Raw genomic sequence first — 21611 nt, forward strand, 5'->3', positions numbered from 1 at the left:
AGTTTCTTATTTTTCTGAATATCTGCCTATGGGGTGAAATGCTTCTCATGCACAATTCGGCTTGTTTTAAAGAAGATTCTTTGATCACATGTCATCTTATTGAAGCCAGTGATGTTGGACAGTCGGCCTTTTAAGCCACGCAAGCGACGTGGCTGGCAATATCTCAACAACTGTTGAACGGATTGCTCAGAAATTTCGTACAGAATGCCATGAAGTTAAATCCTTTTAACTTTGGCGATCTGCTGGCTTTTCCTCCAACAGGTCACAGTTTTTGTCAGGCTGGGACTCAGAAGAGGACTCAGACACAGAGATCAGTACACACAGAAGTTCATTGAACACTCAGGAACCAATTCGCGAAGTGTTAAACAATCTATTCATACAATCTAAATTAATCTATAATAATATCTATAATAAGAAAAATAACAACGAACAGAAAACACTCACTAAGAGGAATAACTAAGGAACTCTATGGCTAAGAAAACTAGAAACAAAAACACTCTCGAAGGAGGCAAACTCAAACAACTATGAAAACTGAAAAGGCTGAACAAGACTAGATAAAGAAAACACAGAACTCAAAATCAACTCCGAAATAATGGAGGAACTAGTGTCTAAGAAACAAAACTAATACAACAGAAAATCACTCTATGAAGAGGAAAACAAATCGGCTGAGAAGATTACTGAGAAATAAACCAAAAAAACCTGAGTTATCAAAATTACAACAAAAGACACTCACGAAGAGGAAACAAGAGCTTACGACAACAACTGTGGCTGTGGTACGGGCAAGGGAGAAGACAGGCTCGGGTGAATTGCTGACGGACAAAGACACACTGGCACAAGACAAGGGAGACGCAGACTATTTAACACGTGGAGGGTAATCAGGAACAGGTGGAGACAATAGGTAATCAGGGCGGACACACGGGACACATGAGGAAGGGCAAGTGCTCTGAAACGAGAGGAGAGTTAGGCCTTCAAAATAAAACAGGAAATAACAAGACAAAAAACCCATGACAAGACAAACCTCACCGCGGTGTGACAGTTTTCACTCATCCAGTGAAAAATCTCTAGCTGCTTGATGCACTGGCAAAACACTTTGTATGGGTCTATAATGCATCCTTAATGAGCTGGGTGATCCCCTGACTTTTGCCTCTTGCACCATGATTAGATTCACGTTTGTGCTTTCGACATTTGCGAAATGTCTTGACACCCATTCACATCCCCTTCAGGGTGACTTGTAGGAACTTTGGTGATCCATCTATCTATCTAGCACCATCATCAGGTCAAAAGTTTAATTTCTCCATAACTTCGTTTTGTGTCTGAATACATACAAAATCATTGATGTTCTCATCAGCCTCAGCAATACTTTATGCTCAGTCCTACGTAGCACACTAAACTAAGACAATGAACATGGTCTCTGTTATAACAGCTAAGGAGCAGCATGTTACCACTGCCTCTTTGAGCATGCTGACGGCAGTTTTTGGCTCAAAGCACCACTGTGTCTGAGTACAGCCTCACAGGGCCACTGGCATGGCTGTTGAAGTAATATTAGAAATTATGCTTTTTGCATCATTTAGCCCTGCCATTGAGGAAAAGCTACAGTAAAAATATTTTTTAAAAATGAGCAAAAATGTAAAAGTAATTTATGTGAAGAAATAAGACATGATCAGATTTTCTACCATAATGTACAACCATCCGGGCATGTTAGTGTATCTTCTGGTTGTCAGCTTAAGGAGTGGTGGTATTTTAATGAGCACGCTTTTAGAATTCCTTTCCCCAATTAGGGTAAGGCCACCGAAAACATACCATAAATGGAAATGGGAGTGCTGTCTACACCATTTTTTGGGGACAGACATCCTCAAATCAGATGACGAAGATAAACCGCATCACTCACTGACAGCCAAAAATGCAACCTTCAGTGTTCTTCACAGTCCCCCTCTTATACAAAACTCCTCTAAAACATGTAATACTCTTGGCAAACCTTTTGTTAATACATCTCTTTGTACCTGGTAAAGACTTGCAACTGAGTGACAAGAGCAGCAAACATGATCTTTGACAGCGACTGACATGGGATATGACCCTCTGTCTTTTCCAACTGCTGCTTAATTGGCGACATTTCCTAGGTCGCTGGGAGCCACGATGCATGCTCAGTTTGAAGGCGGTGATGGTTTGGTGGGTTCTGACTGACAGGTGCTTAGCTGGTGGGCAGATGCCGGGTCATAAATGTAGACATGGAGAGCAGGCTGGACGTTCAAAGGGAGGCTTAGCCGTCGCTTGCTTTTACAGTGCTACAGGGTCACATTCCTGCCAGAAACAGACTTTTAAATCTTCCCAGAGAGGGTAAAGCCGGAGGTGTGAATGGATAATGGAGGATTTCGTTCGAGTGATTGTCTCGAGCGATGTGGAGCTGTCAAGTGGCGTTCAGTATGTCAGTTTGGATGAGAGGAAACAAAAGCCCTCCTTCATTTCCCAGCCATCTTCGGTCACCAGAACAGAGCTAGCAGTGGGCAGAAAGGGGGCGAATAACTCTGTGGATCAAGCCCCATCTCGAGCTGTGGCAAAGTGCCGAGCTGCCCCATACCACACAACTCTTCCCCTCACCCAGACTTTAATCTTCATCCCACTTTGATATCAAAGTCAGAATTGCTAATGTGGGAGGAATGGGAGAAAGGAGGGAGAGAGGTAGAAGGACGGGGGAGTAATGGGGGAATAATTGGGGAATATGGTTTCCAAAGCTGTGTTATTTTTTTTCATGAAGCTGAGAGACGTATTCAAGTCTGGAGATCAAACGATGTGGTGCTTTTTATGTTCTCGGGCCACAGTGAATGAAGGAGCTGAGGTTTCCCGCAGCGGCCTGCTCTGTGTCATCCGAGGAACTCGAGCAGCTCTCCCTCTCTGCCGTCTGTCCCGTCCTCGCCTTTAATCTGCTGCGTCAGTTGTTGGAAGCCGGTATGGACTTTGTGGAAGACGTTCAACTCCCTTAATCAGCCTGCAGATGATATCTTTTGCTCTGACAGTTAAACTGGCACACTGTTGAACCTGCCTGCCATGTAGGTCCGAACTACAACCTTTTATTTCAGAGCAGAGTGAAAAGACTGCCTCGAGGAAGCATCAGATAAATCACTGAAGAACTGACTGAGTCATATTCTGTAGCTATTAAAGTATCAGGTGTTTAACAGAACATAAAGCCTGCTGTGTGTACACTTTGACAGATCATTAACAAGGGTGTATCCCAGTGGAAACGACACATTTTCTCATCGATGATCTCACTCGCACTCTTGCACGTAGTTGGAGGCATCTGCCTGGGCAGGGCAAGACCACATGGTCTCCCCAATCTGAGTCACTGTTCCAACCGCACTTGGCCCGATGCCCCCCCTCCACTTTGCACTTGTTTGCCAACTGACAAGTTGTAAACAAGCTTGGTGAAAGAGGTCGCTGAACAGCCACTTCACCCTCTAATCCCCTCTTCATCCCTGTCATTCCTTATTTTGGTGTGTCGGTCATTTAGGTTTGTTTGGAGTAATAACACAGCGGAGACTCCCACCCTTGGAGAGGTTTAGCTCACTGGAACGACTGAATATGACTTCATGAAGGTATACCTTTCACTCTGTCTTCTTTATTAATGTTCCATATTAGACCCTTTATGTGACATAACTGCACTGCACAGAAGTCTTCTTGTGCTAGAATGACTGCGCAGTGATCAAGCTTTTTGTGGCTTCTTAAACCTGCAGTGACAGATTTATTGCACAGAAGTCCAATATTTGAACTCGTTTTATCTCCGTCTTCGGTCTCCACCAACTCTTGAGGGAAACATCTGACTGTTTACTTGCTTAATGCTCCACTATATTCATCAGCGAGCTTAGTCTGCTGTTTAGTCCAGGGAAACAATGTGAAGAAAGTCGTTATAAAAGCCATACAACTGAGGACAAAACTGAGTTGAGTGATACAAGTGTTCTATTATTGATATAAAAAATAGTGACATCAGAAGCTTTAAATAGGAAACCCACAGACAGAACAACAGCTTCATCGCCCAGATGTTTCAAAGGTCAAAGCTATTTTTTGAACAACACGTGCACCTTGTGCTGCCTTCACAGACAGCAGCATCAGTCTCCGTGTCTGCTTTGATTTATTTGCTCTGGATAGGCTCTGTTTAAGGAGCCTGGCCTCCGCCGCCTCCCAGCGATGCTCCATCCTCCCCCACCGCTCCTCCAGTGTCCAAAGATGTGTCTCATTCTCATGTCTGTGGTGTAAGTTTTATTCCTCTCTAACTCTCAAATTCCTCCCACCAATCCTCCCGTCCCCTCCAGCTGCCAAGCAGAGACAAAGAAGCTGCTTCAGCCCTCCTTTGGTCTGGTGATTATCTAAGCGAGGGCCCATCAATCTAAACGAACTCCAGACTCTCAAGAATGTCCCCTTCTTCTGGCTGCCAGGTTGGAGATAAACACATATCTGATCTGGAGAACCAGCCCTTAATCAACCATTAGATGCACGCAGACTGATGTAGCCTCCGTCAGTCTTATCATAACCTCCCAAGCCATGCTCTGTCATGCTAAATAGACTGATATGATCTGATGGCAGCACCGAGCACAGATCCCACCATTCAAACACAGAGAAATACTTCTTCACTGTTTCTTTATTTCCACTTAATTTCACCTATTTGCTACATAATGCATAATGAGGTTATTATTGCGTCTAGGCTAGCAAAGGCTGAATGTCCCATTTTATTGGCTCTTGGCAGCACTGCAGGAATTCCATGAGGCAGGTGAACAAGGAAATGGAGTTCATTCAACACCACACAATTATCTGAATGTTTGTTGTCATTAAAAGCCCTTTCAGCCTTTTCCCAGCTCCCTCCTGATGAACGGCGCTAAAACTTGACATTCTGGGGAGCGGACCAGACACTTTTACAGCCCATTAACCATAAATGTGTCCTGATTTTTTTGTGTTTACAGCAGTAACAGATGTGCAAATAATTCCTTTTCACCAAATTAAATCATACTTAGGATGTACAGTCGCTCGTATAGGCTCGCAGATATTTCAGAGGGCTTAAGAAGTCACATCCAGATTATATAAGTTTGCAGTATTGTTATGCAGCCAGCTCTCGGTCGCCCTAAACTGTCCCAGACTGACAATGTCAACTCCTGCCGCCTTTGATCTTTGTCGTTATATCTTGTCTCGTAGCAACTGGAACATTCCATTGCGTGTCTCTGATCACCTCCTGACCACTGGGATGTGGAGATAAGAGGGAACGAGGAGATCTGGTTTTTATATTAAAAGGAGCCCTGATGAAATCAATCAGACTAAAGGGAACTGAACGGGGAGTCACCCAGATCACGATTAATGTCAAGAGAGCGGAGGGGTGTTGACAGGACGGGAGGGAAGGTCAGAGAGAGAAACAGTGTCAGAGAGAGAGAGACAGAGGGAGACAGAGAGATAAACAGAAAGGGGACGTCCTCTTCCCCATCTGCGTCGTAGGTTCTTCGGGAGTAAATATTGAGTTAACCCCTGTATCTGCGAGGCACGTTTCGCCTGTCCTGCTACAAGCTTGGACTGATTTATTCCTCTTCTTTTTCTCAGTCTCACCTCTCATGCTCCGTGGTCCAATATCGACATTTTGTGCTCAGTCTCTCGCTCACCTGGGTTTGCTTTAACAGCACAGACAATGCATAAGACATGACAGGTGAGGACAGGTGAGAAGGACAGTCTGGACAAGCAAGCAAACAAACAAAATGTATTACAACATGCCTTTATTTTTGAATCACGGAGTCCATTATGTTGTTGTCGTCTTGGCTGGGCTGCTGACCCGCAGCATCTCATTTGGCCACTTTTTGTTTTCTCCTCTTCAGTGTACAACGTGTGCTTGTTGAAACAAGACGCAGTGCTTTTGGCAAAGCAACCTGTCTCTGTCTCCTTTCCTTCCTTGATATTTAACAAACACGCCTGTCGTACTGAATCACGAGCAAACAGCACGCCCAGTTTGTCTTCTGTCTAAAATCAGGAATATCTCAGCTAATGAGTATAAATAATCCAAAAATGATTGCAGATATTTCAGTGAATATGTTGGCTGCCGCTAATGTTTTTTTTTCCCTTTGGAAGTTTGAAAGTCATGATATAGCCAAGTTTACATGTCGGCCTGTTTCTAATTGACTGACCTGGAGAACATGATGTACTTCCACAAAGAAATGTTTGTATTACTTCTGTGAGGTAGCTACTTACGACTTATTAAATGAGCTTGAAACTTTTAACATTAGATTTTCATAATATATTGTATTTATCATTGGATATTTCATGAATTATACACCATAATATACTGAGCATATTACCACCTAAAAGTAAAGGTGTGATTTGTTTGCTTGATAGCCTCATACTAACAGCCACAGACCTCTGTTGTTCACCCAAACATAACTATGTGACATGTTGCTTCAATACAATGCACTGTGGTTTCTTTGAGTCAGTCCTACATACTTACTGCTGCAAATGTGTATCAATCCGCAACTGAAAATAGTCCCACCACTTTATTCTTGCTCAAGTATCATTTTGATAAAAGTTGCAGTGCTCAGCTTTCGAATAAGTAAACAAGCCAGGGGACTGTCACACTGAGTGAGCCAGAATGATTAATTTTATCCATTTTCTTAAGCAGATCAATACAGTGCAATGAATGGTTGCACTACTACATATACTATGTGGGTTCATATGATTAAATTTATATATGCGATTGGTGTTTGCTGTATGCACACATGCCGTTCAGTGTACAGCACGATGTGTGCGTGCGACTCACAGGCACACGCGGATCTCTTTATGAAATCACAGATTAAATCAGCAATCCAGTAATATGCAGTAGTGTGAAATGGGACTGGGCATGATCCTCCCCCGCAGAGCATCTGACACTTCCCAGAGCTCCTAACGCTGTCTTCCCTGACCTGTGCTGCTCTCTGGTGGCTCCTATAGCCTCCATATGGCCTGCCAAGGGCCCACTGTTCACTACACCAGCAGGATGTATCACTTGGTTTTCTCGCAGTTTTTACATGGCCCCCTGGGTGAACGTCAGCCGCCAATTAGCTTCTTTTATACGTGTCATACTAGAGAAGCAGACTGATTATGACTGTGCAGACGTAGCCAAAGTAAAAGTCCCACTTATCACATGCTTGCTGCACTGTTGTTTCAACAACCGTAACTGTTTGGAAAGTCTTGAAAAATTATTGCATTATATGTGAGGGATGACTGGACATGTGTTTCCTGTCCTGCACACCAAGTCCGGCTCTTACTTCTCACTTTTTAAGTCCTCTCACCCTTCATCGGATGCCATCATTGCTGATTTTTATAGCTCTTTTTTTGTTCCCTTCAAATCTAACAGCTTCACAGCATCTTGACAACTATATCGGCCGGATTTTGTACACACACACGCAGACACACACACACACTCACAGAGCCATGTTTATACAGCCCAGTGGTGGATTTTGGGAGGTGTGAGGCCAGAACTGGCAGGGTCCTCTTACATAGCCAGCGCTCTTAGCCAGCAGCTAATAAAGACTTGCATTGATCCTGATGGGTGGGGTGGGCTTCAGCGAGGACCACAGTCAGAGGAGGCTATGCACTGCATGCTGGTGGTCTGGTTAATATGCATGCATGCACGTGTGTGTGTGTGTGTATGCGTATGAGGTGCTTTGTGGGCTCTTTTCAGCTGGCAAGTTCTGCAGACAGAAACACCCAGCTGGGGTCAGCAGCGTAATAAAGGAGTGATCAATCAAACAGAGGCAGTGAACAATTAATGGCTCTCAACTGGGTTTCAAACCATCCAATGAATTTCCATTTAAAACACAGTGTGAGGTGGAAGGGGGGAACGAATGATTTCTGAGCCGAGTTCCTGCGTGACCTGATATCCTCAGCTATGTTAGGTGTTATATAAAGACTCCCATGTGCAAACACACGACTCACACTACACTAACACCTGCCTCTGCACACTATTGGCAAGACAGCAGCATAATTGCGATGGTGTCCAAGAGCTCACAGCACATCATCCTCTTCATCCTCCGGTGGTCCTGTGTCACACTGTCTGAGTCCTCGAGCAACAACCGTTCACATGCTAGCTCATTTCCTGGTGGTTGATTTTTTTTGTTTGAAACCCACAATGCATTTAGTAAATCCCTTTTACAGTTGTATTTTAGACTGTCAAGAGTAGCTTGGATCATCTTGATATCAGCTTCAGGCCTTACATTGGTCTTAGAGCAACTGAAGAACATGAAACGTCGAGTGGTTTTCTTCTGTCATTTAAATGGCATGTGTATGTGTTTGGGGGGGTCTTAAAATGAGACTGCATAACTTTTAAAAAATGGAACAGTCTTCTTACAAATGAAATGAAAACGTGAATTCATAAGTAATAAGATGCACTCTTGCTCCTCTCAATACGGGTTTTGCTGCTACAGCCTTACACTGTCAGGTATGACCAGTGCCTTATGGTGGCTGATGTTAGCAAATGATAACAGATATTTGAGTGTTACTGACATTATTGAGTGAATCTGATGACTTTCCAGTGGTTTTATCACAACAACCAAACAACCACACCTCTCCAGGAGATATGTTTGTTGTTTCCTTCTTGTGCTCCTGTTCCTCTCAGTCAGGTCTAACGACTGACTCAACAAAACCTCCGGGAAATTCAGTGATCTGTCATCATGTTAATGCCACTTACACATCAAACGTCACACTCTCACTTCTAAACTGGAAATGGATGGTAACATCGCTGGTGTTCAGTGGTCACTGCAGCTGTGCTTTTGCACTGCAGTTCCCAAATGTTTATCAGTGAAGCCAGTGTTGTGGCGTCATTCCTCTCTTGTGTGCTGCTTTCGTCAGTTGTGGTGGCTATTGCTACTTATGCTAACAGTCCTTTTTACATTTTCTGTACTTGAAAAACACTTGAAGTGTCACTGTTTGATGATTTCAGCTTGTTTTGTTAAAGAAACTAAGACAGCTTGTAAAAAAAGGGTTTAAGTCTCTCAAAGTACCGAAATAAGTGTAATTTTTGGTTTAAGTCCAGACACAAGTACTATTTCCAACAAAATTCAACCCTAGACAAGAAATAAGAAGAATTGACTTCCATAAATCAGAAGGAAAACTGATGGAGGAGGACTACGTCTTGAATGTTTGGGCACTGAGCCCTATTAACTTACATGCTAACCACAAAATTCATCAGTGCGGATCCAGCAGAAATCACACAGATAAGTACTCCGGATTTACAAATTGCTGGTTCAATATTTTATATATGAATACGGCTCCAAACCATAGCATAGTGGGATTTCTCTCTTCCTGGTCTATTGTCTGCTTTTTTGGTTGTCTGCCCTGCTGCCTGTGCCAGAGAAGCCCATTCAGATGGAGCCCAGTCAGTCTGCAGTCCAGTAGCCTCCAGCACGGAGGCATTTCAGCTCCTTCAGGGGGATTTGACCAAGATTTCCTGCCCCTTATTAAATTATAATCTCCCTTCTACCTCTCTTTCTTTCTCCCCTTCTCTCCATTTCGGACCAAAAAAAATAGGCCTCCCTCTCTGTTTTGCTGCCAACAGATGTGTGTGTGTGTGTGTGTGTGTTTGTGTGCGTGCGCGATGCGTGCACGTACGTGTGAAGCTGTTTCGGCTGCCAGCGGAAGGAGTGTGTGAGATGATTGGCGGGGCACGCATCTGAAGTGGGTCAACGGGGAGATCAAGAGCTAAAGCTTTTACTCTCTGCTCCCTTTCATTTTTCTCCTCCGTCTCCCTGTTTTTCTTCTTGCCTGTCGTAATGACTTCACGTCTCCTTCGTGGCTTCTTGCTTTCTCCTCCCCTTCTGTTGCTTCAATTTCGTTTACAGTCATAAGGCGCTTTCCTCTTTTTCTTCCTTTTCTCACCGTCCCTTGACACAAGTTTCCATCTCGCTCCATCACCAGCAGTGGTAGCCTCTGACAATGTGATCTGTATTAGTCGTGTTTTCATGGAGTGTCAAACTGTGGAATCCTTTGATAGCAACGGACAACGAGAGGACTTTTCTGGGCTTTTCCCTTCTGGAAGTTAGCCCCAGCTACGTGCAGCTTGGGACTTTTTCCAGTCCTGGCAAAAAAGAATGGAACAATTGATGGTGTGCAATTGTTCCGGGTTTAGTTGCCTTATTTCAGCGCCCCAGAGCATTTCTCACCTTCGGAGCGCTGAATCATCAACAAAACCCATCCACACGCTCTCCACATGCGCTTGACTCCTCGCCACAGCCAGCTTTGCCTTTGGATGAACTGCCACCATGATTATCCTGACACATTGTCAGGAAATAACAAAGCTATGTTGCAAAGAAGCTCAGTGCAAAACTCGTTATAAAGAAAACTATGACTCATTCGTGTGGTGGCTTGTTTTGAGCTCTTTGTCTCACTGTTGTCAGTTTTCTGTGTGTCTACTGCACATTTCAGAGGTCCACATCTGGCAGAAACAAAGCCACCCATCCAGTGTAGGTAGACTTGGAGACATGGCACAGAAGCATAAGACATATGACAGACCAAGCCCAACCCAGCGCATTAAAGCCCTACAGATTCTTGTATCCAATCCCTGATCCAGCACCATCCTCTCCAGCTGTGAACAATTGACCATTCACTATGTCTCTGCCCCTGAACAGTGATTGTCCAATCAAAGCTTTGATTCTAGGCAAATCAGGCTCGTCAAGCTTTGCAACGTTTGGGGCTCTGATAAGAAAAGAGTTTGGAGTATGGTGTCAACAACACAAGCTGTGTTTTTTAACTTTTGTATCTTAAGCGACGAAAGTTAGCACGCCCGGCTAACAGCAGTGGCAATGTCCTGCTCTTTGTTTGGTTTGGGAGGTACAGCCTATACTCAAGCAACCCCAGCCACGCTCACTTAGGACAACAATCTCGACACAGCAAAAGAAGATCAGTGCTGCGACATAGTTCCATGTTCTCTGCATGAATCATGGACGGACTCTCTGCCTGGGTCATGCCATCTTTAGCCTCAGCGTTTTAGCCTTGAGTCATGCATGTCGCCATCAATGCTAGAGAAGAAACCGAAGCGTCAGTTTTGCTTCCTGTTCCCTTCTCTGTCCTCACTCGCTCCTTCTTTCTCCGGTTTTCTCCTTTCTGATCTTCTGCTGTTATTTTAATTAAGAATAGCAGAGACTTGAGCATATGTCAGTGCCAGTGGACTTACAGGGGGAAAAAACCTTGCCTTGCTTGGTCAGGCCTTGGCAGCACACAATAAAAGTATTCACACCAGGGCAGAGAGCGGGAGGCTTAAGGCGGAGAGACTGAGAGGAATAGGAGAGGGAGAAAAAGGGCTGAGTTTGCCAGTCGAGACCTACAAGGCAGGGAGAGACTGAGTGATCATTCTGATTTACAGGAGATTATTTTACTGGGTGTCCTTGAAGTTTTCCCTCTGAGGTGAGGTCATCTCCACAGTGCCCTCTAACACACGATTCCCCTGCTGGTTATAAATTCCAATCCATAAATCTCCATCTTTGTACTAATATCTCATTTTTTACATGATGAGGGACAAGAAAAAGCCAGTGATATCAGTTTTTGAGAGCGGTGATGCGTGCGTTCAGTGAGCTGTCCGGCTGAATTTAAAAGATGAACATTTATTGCTCTGGAAAGGTGGATGCAGATTGCCCTTTACAAGATTATTTTCTTTACTCCTTCCTCTCGATTACCTAATCAGCGGCTCATATTGAGTTTAGGTGCATCGACGGGTCAGCCGGAAAGGTACGGCCGTGTCTTTGTGCCTACAGACTCTCGCTTTCTCAGCTCCCCCATGCTGCAACTGGTTTCTTGGCAGGATGCGGGTTAGTTTGGATGTTTTGCAGACTCTCAGTTCATCTCCCTTGGCTCTATCCTGATCATAAATGTTTCACAGAAAGATGAGGTGATAGAGCATGAATCTGTAAGGCACCAAGGCGCCAGACCGGCTAATATATTGTAATTAATGCCTTTTCACTGGCCTGAAACAGCTTCTGCAAGGGGCAAAAGAGCAAATAAACTCACATGCAACTGTACACATGTGAGCTCTTACAGGTTAATAATTCTATGACTAATTAGCCTCACTTTGACCAGTTTCTCCCGGAGAAAGCACACACACACACACACACACATGCTTTATGATTAGCACGTCTGCTTCTGTGCTTAGATTAGTGCTCAGGGGTATACTAAACACGTTCTTCTGAATGAAGTCATAAAGAAATGAAAATCGTCTGTCTGACCTCCTCACTCGTTTCCCCTCCCCATGTTTTCTTCACAGCCTGTATCACTCCACACACTTTACACCACCTACACCCTCTGTTTCCTTTTACTCTCACTCATTCCCTCTTAAACACCTCCATCAGCATGAACTCACCCCCTCTGACTGTCTCCCAGCCCTTTTCTCACCCGCTTCATCCTTCAGGGATGTTAGCAAAACACAGCCCTGCTCCACAGGTACCACTTCCTGATTTGATGAGGCTCTTCGCTTTTGCCTCGTCTCCTGTGTTTTTATGAGTTTTTTTTTTCTCTCTCGCGCTCTGCTGAAGCAAAGTTCAGGCCTTTTCCTCAGTCCTGTCTTCAGTTCACCCTTGGTAAATTTTTGACTGTCATCTTCTACTTTGCTTCATCCCATAAACAGTGAGAAAGATAAATTTGAAAACCTACTTGAAAACATGCAAGACAGAAAGCGATTGCCTGCTCAAGCCTGTGTTTGAGCAGGCAAGTGCAGCATGTGGAAAATCAAAGAGTGTCTTTGGTGTCATCTGCAGTGTGGATATATGTTATCATTATCACTACCCAGAGAGAGAAAGATGGATGATGTCTGTGTCTCTCTCGCTCTCTTTGACTGTGTCATTTTCTCTCTCCTCTGACAAATTGCAACAGTTTTCACAAGTTAGCCCATACAGACCTTTGTCTACTGTAATATATACTGCAAAAATTGAACCTATATGTGAACATGTCACATGCTTCTATAATGGCCTCTCATATTCCACTAAGGCCTTCCATTAGATTTGCTTGAGATCCATTCAGCCAGAATAGCAGCTGGGAATCAGCCACCGATCGCAGTCGATGAGCCAATTCATCATTTTTCTGTTATCGGTGCAACACTTAGTCGATTAAATGAGGAAATAAGTATGTCATATTAATGGATAATGCAAATAACTGTTAGTTGCAGCATTAGATTCTCTTAGTTGGAGAACTCCCATGCGAAGGCCAAACCTTTGCATGGGAGTTGCATGATTACTCACATACAAATACACATTTACAAGTAAATTAACTCACTGACATACAAATCAAATTATCCATCCTTTCGTCAGCTGCAGATGGACAGGATGGATAATTTGACATGTATATTGGGGAGTTAATGTACTGTAAAGTATATTTCTATGTGAGTATTCGTGTATGCATCCGCATGGCACAGCAGACATTTAAACAGTATAAAGTACATCAGGTCTCGACATTAAAAATTTCCAGTATTTCTAATAACTGTTGTATAATTTCCTCATGAATCAGTGGAAAGACTAATGAGGGAACACAGGAGCTTTTATTGTGGTGGCACAGGAGGCGCATTTTTTTCCTGAGAAGCAACCAAACAAAACCTGCTGGTGGCAACTGAAATAACAGATGTTAATGTCTCATCATATAGGCATTAGGTCTGTGGCCATTCTAACACCCACAAATGTGAACAGCCATACTGTTTCCCCAGTGCTTATTTGGGGAAAGGTTGAGTAATACAGGGTGCATTCAAAGCTACCAAAAACTGTGACCACTACTCAAATATAACGCTGAGAGCCGACACCGGAAAGGCGTAGTGGCCCGAGTGCCACTCAAGCTGAAGGAGGGATTACCTCATTCAAAAGAAGGTGATTCTCTAAGTAAAAGGCACACCACATACATTCTGGAGAATTACCCTAACCATAACCAAAACTACTACTTGCCTAACCCTTACCCAAACTTTAACATTAACCCACCCTAAAATGATATTTGCGGGATTTGTGTTTTGTTCCCATAAGGAAGGCGAGTCCCCACAACGTGACTGTGTAACCAGATTTATGCCCCCGCAACATGAGTCAAACATGGCCACACACACACTCTCAGTTGTGTTTCCATCATTTGTGGTGACATTACATAGACTGACCATAACCATAACCACAACCATTACTTTTGCATTACCCTAACCCTGGCCTAAACCTAACCTTAACCCAAGTCTCCACCCTAAAGTTTAATGATGTACATTATAGGGACTTGTGGTTTATCCTCATAAGGAAGATGAGTCCCCATAATGTGCCTGTGTAAACAGATTTATGTTCCCACAACGTAAGGAACACACACACACACCGTCAGTCTTTCCCTCAGTCTCTTATGTATGTGTAGAACAAGGCGTACACACAGGTCAATGGTCAATGGTGCTCTGTGTTGTCTGGAAGTGATACCTGAGCAATGTTTGGGCCTGTTTGTGCGCGTTTTAAGAGTTCGCTTAATGTTTGCAGGTGGATGTCATTTTACTGTAAATCTGTAAAATCCGTTAATGCTCATATGTCTAGACGACAGATTGAATAATAAACCACAGGTGTATAAATCAAGCTTATTTTTAGTGTGCCTTTCTTCTTCTCTCGTGCTGGAAATTCATTCTTGCTGTAAAAAGGGAAGTTCCCAACATTCACTCGCTGAATTTACAAGAAGAGAGTCTGGCAAAGGGGGATGGCTGTGGCTGGATAACGGCTGACCACCCATACGGGCTCATGGTAACAGTCAGGCTCATGGTTGTGGCTAAGGTTTGCCAGAATTGGATGAATCAGCTAAAATATGTGGTCAGGTTTTAAGTGCAGTTCTACAGAATTCTGTGGTTGTAACCAAACTATTAAACCACCATGGACTTTGTGTGTTGTTGAACCATTTGGTGTTTTTTCTTTTGAAATAGCCAGCGTTTTGCTGTGCATGATGTTCAGGTGATGATTCCTCCACTCTAGTCGCGGCTCAGATGTTCACCACAAAAACAACCGCCTCCTCTTCCCTCCATGACACAGAATCCTCACACTTGGTGTACCTATAATCTCTCTGTGGCACGTGGTTTAGGAAATGCCTGGCAGTCTGGATCCACACACAGACCGCTTAAGGGAAGTGGAGGCAGAGCACCTTCAACCTCACCTCCCCAGCGCTGTTGATTTCATTAGCGGGTAGATGGAGCAGTTAGGGGAGTGTGTGCTTGGCTTGCACTCAGCCGTGGTGTCTGTGTCTCTTCTGCCTGTCTGAGCAGGCCACTTGAGATGCTGCTGAGTTTGGGTTTGGAGGCTGTTGAGTCTGCCTTGGCGGCCCGAGGCCCTCGCAGATTAACATTTGGGCTCTGTTAAAATGGCATCCAACACATGTTCGAGAAAGGCTGCAAGCACCAGGTTTGGTTTGTGTCTGTGACTCAGGTTACCAAGTGGTCTGGAGACAGATCTGTGAGGTGTACTTTAAGTTCATTATTAAGTTCACTTGCCAACATGTGTCTCTGCCTTTGACGTGGGCATGCATGGATTTCTGAAAGGGGCACAGGCCCAAGGGCAGAAGGACTCAGGGGGTCCCTCCTGATCCTTATCAGTATTTTAAATGTTGACTATCTGTAAACAAACACAATTCAGTATTTGTTTTTGTTTCTTTTTTCCTTCATATTACATTTACACAGCATACTGAAGCTACAGTGACATAAAATACGGTGTCATTAGTAAAGCTGTTTAAATCAGTTAGTCAGAAAAGCTTCTGTGCTTTAAGAGCACAATCAACATTTTAGCGACGACCAATTGCAAAGTTACCACAAACAGACAAAATAACTAACAAAGAGACGCAAAACAACTACAAAGAGAGAAAAAAATTATTTCAAAGTGACACAGAAAGGCTACAATGAGATGCAAAATGACCACAAAGCGATGCAAAACAACCGCAAACAGACACAAAACAGCTACAAAGAGATAAAAAAATTGCTTCAAAGTAACTAAGAAGGACTGCAATGTGATGCAAAATGACTGTAAAGGATTCTGTGTCATCTGTATTTTTTGCTCCTATGTAAGTTTACATGTCTGGGCCCAGGGGCACATTTTCTTATATTCTGTCCATGGATGTGGTCATCAGACATACACTGTAGTATTCAGTTATTTGACAGCTGTCTGGAAGCGGGAACAGCAAAGCGACTATTACATACTAACGTCATGATGGAGTTGGCGGTGCCCTTTTTTTTTTACACCCAAGGGTCAGACTCTCCCTTATTTCCTCATTAATGCTACGTTTCTGTTCTGTTCTTTGTATATTTTTGGATCTGTTGCCGTAATGTGTGTGGCGATTTCTTTTTCTCTGCTAAATCTGTTTTATATAAAGTGTCACTCAGCCTGCCAGACGAGGCTCTTTGGCTGTAACTTTGGATGCTGCTCATGTTTAATGACTGAGGGAGGCTTTGGTTCACCATTAGCTCTTCTCTCCTCTCAAAGCCAGGGTTTTGTTATGGTTTGCTTTGAACTGGGCTGATTTCGTGAGGGAAAATGGGGGTTACGTTAACGAGTTTGAGTGTTTTCAAATACACAACTGCTGACCTGAGGTATATTGTGTTCTCGTGCAGACTGAGAGTGTGTGTTTTGTTCTGTGGGTGTTCTTGTGTTCGAGAGCATGTACGAGTCTCAGTCCAGCAGTGGCTCGCGGTGGCCAGCCTGAGAGGATTGCGTGCGATTTTTTAACAGCGTCTGCTGAGCTTTTCAACAAAAACACTTGATAAACAGATTGCGCAGGTCTGTAAACCACCCGTCTGCGTCTGATCCCTGTTCATGCACCGCATTTGTGTTTGAGTGTGTGTGTGTGTGTCGCTCTGGTTCTTCGGAGAGTTTGACGCCTGCAGAATGGTGGGCATCCAGAGCCGCCTGTTAAATTACATCTGCACCAAAACCACAGGCCTCCATACCAGACAAGCTTCCCTTCCAGCCAGCCAGCAAGTCGGCCAACGACCAAACACTGCCTTACCAATGCTGCTCTCTCTCTCTCTCTCATGTTTATTTCTTATAACGTCTTTGTCTTTGCTTACTTCATTTTTCATTTCTTGGTGTGAAAATTTGAGAGGCGACCTTTGATGCGTCCTGGCAAAAAACAACACACGGCACCATAAACAAGCATAAACACATACCGCAGACACACACACACACACGCTTATGAATAAAAAGCTAGCTCAGAAACCTCGAGAAACACTTTGGTAAATGGCAGTAAAACAAGAATTTGTAGCTATGTGGTTGCTAAACAATCACAGACGACTGCAGGAGCAAAGCTGTAAAACAGACCTGATCTCTGCACACATGGTGGCAATGAACTCACCTTTTTCTAAGCACTTGTGAGCTGACGTCTACTGTGAACCCACAGATCAGTCCCAGTCGCTGCTCCCGGCTAACTCCGGAGTATAATTTCATGTGCTTTTCTCATTAGAAAATGTCAGATCATTTTCAAATTAAAAAGTGTCATCTCATGGATCACTGTCGCAATCCAGACTGAGTCCATATCTGCAGACTTTCAAACCTGTCCCACACACAATGTCAGCAGCAGTATAACAGCAGAAGACATTAAGGAGGAAAGGGGAGCAACATGTGCAGATTGTGGGTTTGATATGGCTGGATGACGTGCAGCATGAGGAGATGGAGACCTACTGTAGCATGACAGTACTTTTATATTAATGACCCAAAATAAGTAAGAGGTGATAATCCAATATTAAATTTGCCAAAGTGATGAAGTGTGTCTCTCTCTGAAGTGTCTCATTAGGTTTGCAAATGTCACCTATTGCTATATGTCAAGTAAATGGAGAGAAACATGCAGTATTCAGTTTTTTACTGCTTTTCTCTCATCCTTACACAATTTCCATGCCTAATGTAAGCATACACAACATGTGTGTTGAAACAGGAGCAGACCAAACCTGAGATCCAACATTATCACAAAACAGCTCCTGACAGTGATCAGTGCAAGAGGGCAGATGGAAATAGCTCGGGAAAGAGTTGGACTGACAATTTATGCCATTTTCACACATCATTTCACTGGTGCGAGTCCAGGACACCTACAGTTGCTCACTTAAGATACACAAACACACTAACTATCCTCTGGTGGTTTCCTGTTCGCACCTGACCACGGCTGTGAAAATATTTGCCAGAGGGTGATGTGGTCACTTCTTCCTGAAGTAAATTAAAGTCAACATATCTCCCTGTCACAGTTTCTGAGGGCCATCAAGGCCAAACACTAACCTTGCCAAACACTCACCACACAGCTGCAACTGAGAGCAGGCACAGACAGAACATAATATGTTACAAGTTATATTTGTACATGTTTGCGCCTCATGTCTGGACATATAAAAATTTATGAGACCATTCTAGTGTAACTTATCCTTTGCCAGTGCTGATGATAGTGTCTGTCTTTAATGAATCTGTGCATAGCTGCACATAAAGTCATGGATGCTTTCGTAGACATCAGCCAACCATTCCTTTCCCTGCTCCTAAGTAAGAAACATGTTTCCTTGGTTTCCTTTGTCCAAAATGTCTGTGAACGGCTCGGACAGGCCATTCTAGGGTTGTAGATTAGATCGAGACAATACAAAAACAAGTCTCCATCACGGCATAGGAGATTTTGTACCAGTTAAATCTCTTTATTTCTTCAAATTGCTTGCACTTGATGAATTGACTAATTTCATCCCATACGGTAACAGTAAATGCATGTTCCACAAAGGTAGTTTTTCCACAAATGTGCAGTATTGTGTGGTGTTTAGTATAGTGGGCCAAGATGCACTAAAGCATAATGGCAAGATTTCGACTTGTACCAGTATGTTTCTGCAACTCATCATGACTGCGGATGTAAACGCCACCCCTGCTTTATCCCATCATACTCTTGAGCTGGTTATTGATTTCAGACAGATAAAAATGATTACACTGCTTTTGTCCTTGACTTGTTGTGAACTCTGATCCAAGTTGAAATAAAACAATAAAGTCCAGGCATTTTGGAGCATACTGATAAATATCTTATGTGTGTCCTCTTCTGTCTATGCCTCCAGTTCTTCGTGTGTGACATCTGAAGCCTGGGATGTTGATGACCATGCTGTTGGCTCCTGTCTGTGTGCTACTGATGCTGGTGGCAAGAACTCTTGCTGGAGGCTATCCCCCCGTACCCCACATGAAGTACATGCAGCCCATGATGAAAGGGCCTATTGGCCCCCCATTCAGAGAGGGCAAGGGACATTATGTTGGTGAGTAATCCCTGTGGGTGTTGTATATGTGTGTCTCTTTTACTTTTATGTCTCACTCTGCCCTGCGTAAGGCCTACAGATTCACTCACATTTCAGCAACAGTCCACTGGGTCAGTGTCATTTTTAACTGATCAGTATAATTTAACACTATATTAAGTAATTGTTGTTTGAGTTCAGCCAAATGTGGCAAACTGCACATTAGCAACAGAAAGTACACTTTGATCAGTCTCTGCGTCTCTGATGTAAATTCAAGTGTACACAAATACCCAAACGAGAGTAAATACTTAATCTTTGTGTCCATTGTTTCAAACTACAGTACACTTCCTTTACAGTGTCTTGCTTTTCCAACTATCTGAACCAAAGTGAGCATGATGTGGATCATGCTGTATGCACAAGTCCGAAACTACAGACATACACTCAAAAATAACTTACAATGGGAGAGAGAAATCTCAGTTTAAGATGTGATTGATGCGGAGACCTTCCCAGGAACCAGGACAGACTCGTGAACTACAGCTTCTGATTGTCTTCAGCCAGTCAAAGTGCTCACTGAAGTCTCCTTGCCCTGTGGGTCCAACAGCGTTTGGCAGGTCCTCGGTTGGTGCCAAGTGGAGGCCTGATTACCCTGTTTGCTGAGCTCCAGTGGGCCAGTTGTTCCTCCTGCCATCTGGAGGCTGTTACCCCACTGTTTATCACATATTCTTCAGCTGTGGGATGAAGGCGAGAGTGTGAAGGGAATAAAAATAGATTAAATAAAAGGCTGAGGCAAGGGAACTGGGGAAGGGAGGGGGGTGATAATCATCCTGAAAAAATGTGCATGCTGTCATCATTATCAAATTTGACTCCATCACCACAGCAAGTCCTGGATCATATAAGATGTTCCTTGTGTTATCATACGGCCTTCATCAGAAGCAAATTTCAAAGCAACTGAGGGCTACATTTTCATTTCATGACCATGACATGACGTTGGACTCAACAAGACTCCACAAGTTTGGATTCAGAGCAAATTTAGTGTTGATATTTTGCATTTAAATCTGTCACAGAAACATCAAATATTTGTTAAAAGAAGTTATGCTTTCTCTAAATGGGATTGCAAGGTGTGGCAGAAACAAGATTTACATTTGAAGTAGTGGAACTAATGCCACCTGTGGCTCACATGAATACAATGCCTCTACTGCCACTCAGTGGTCATATGTCCACACTGCATCATCATTGGAATAATTGACCAATTATTGAATAACCATAAATAGGTCTTTAATTGTCAGAAGATATTTGGTAGTTATAATTTGTAAATACAGTAAACAAAGGAATGGAAATGAGGAAAATAAATTCCATGAGAAAGGTATAAAGCATTTGTGTAGTCCTAAACATATCAAACAAACAGACTACCAGTGCTAAATTTCAAACAAATTCATCAGATTTTTCAATGCAAAATGTTTAATGTACAAAGAGGCAATCACTCATGTATCAGCTCATACAGATATAATCCCTCTTAATCATCACGTATGACCCACTAAAAGTCTGTGGTGGTGTCTAGAGACCCTGTATTATCTTATTTTGCTGTTCAGGTGTTTCTGGACATCAGCCTTTGGGCAGTGTGTATGTGTAGTCCCCAGCCAATAACGGCGTGCTGGGTGTGAGGGCAGGACTCCCCAGAACATAAGCACGCATCCAAGAGGAAGGGATGAGCAAGAGAGGAGGGGCCAACTTTGAATGTTGTCTTCAGAAACTGCAACCAACAAATCCTACTCATTCTGCTGTAACTTATTGTAGCCAGTCACAAAGTCAAGCTAGCTTTCACATGGACACCTTTGCTGCAAAGTACTCTGCAGTATTCATGAGCTGTGGGTCGTGTATCATTCTTAGCTGGACAAGCCTGAACACAACGTTTTTGCATGTATGACAAATGAAGAAGCAGCCTTGCTATTCTTAGATCCACTAATGGTGCAGAAAAATGTATTTTGGTGCAAGTTTGGTACCTTTGCTGGTATAGACAAAACTGAAATCTAGATATATTATCTAAAAACGTTTATTTGGGGGCAAAGCCTAAAAGGAGGACACTCAAAATCACCCTGTTATACAAAACCCTGTGCAGTATAGTAAATAGATCAAAGTTAAACCTGGAAATCAACTAGAAAGACACTGACAATACACAGACTGAGTCTAATTTTAACACTTATTTTCACTTCTTTAAAGGTATGGTAAAACTAGGGGTTTGTTTACGACCTGCTTGATCGTCTGACCCCTTGTGTTCCTCAACCTGGTGTACTTTCCTTGCATTGCTGCATCCTAAGGTTTTTGCTTTAAGTGGATATCAGTACTGCAGTCATCTCTTGTCAATAGGCCTTATGTTAAAGGTCCTAAATGTACCACAGCAGAAGTTATAATGACATCAGGGACATATGATCTGAGC

At 43.3% G+C, this 21611-nt stretch overlaps 1 protein-coding gene across 1 annotated transcript in view; it reads left to right on the top strand.

The window, feature by feature from the left end:
* col8a2 (collagen, type VIII, alpha 2) overlaps positions 1-21611 on the top strand; it is a 45194-nt gene that overhangs the window by 16258 nt on the left and 7325 nt on the right. The window contains exon 2 of the mRNA XM_041955099.1: positions 19010-19201. Within this exon, the coding sequence (XP_041811033.1) occupies positions 19039-19201 (163 nt within the window). The 5' untranslated portion in view covers positions 19010-19038. The remainder of the gene's footprint in view (positions 1-19009; positions 19202-21611) is intronic.

This window comes from Chelmon rostratus, chromosome 16, assembly GCF_017976325.1.
Source record: "Chelmon rostratus isolate fCheRos1 chromosome 16, fCheRos1.pri, whole genome shotgun sequence".
Lineage (NCBI taxonomy): Eukaryota > Metazoa > Chordata > Actinopteri > Chaetodontiformes > Chaetodontidae > Chelmon > Chelmon rostratus.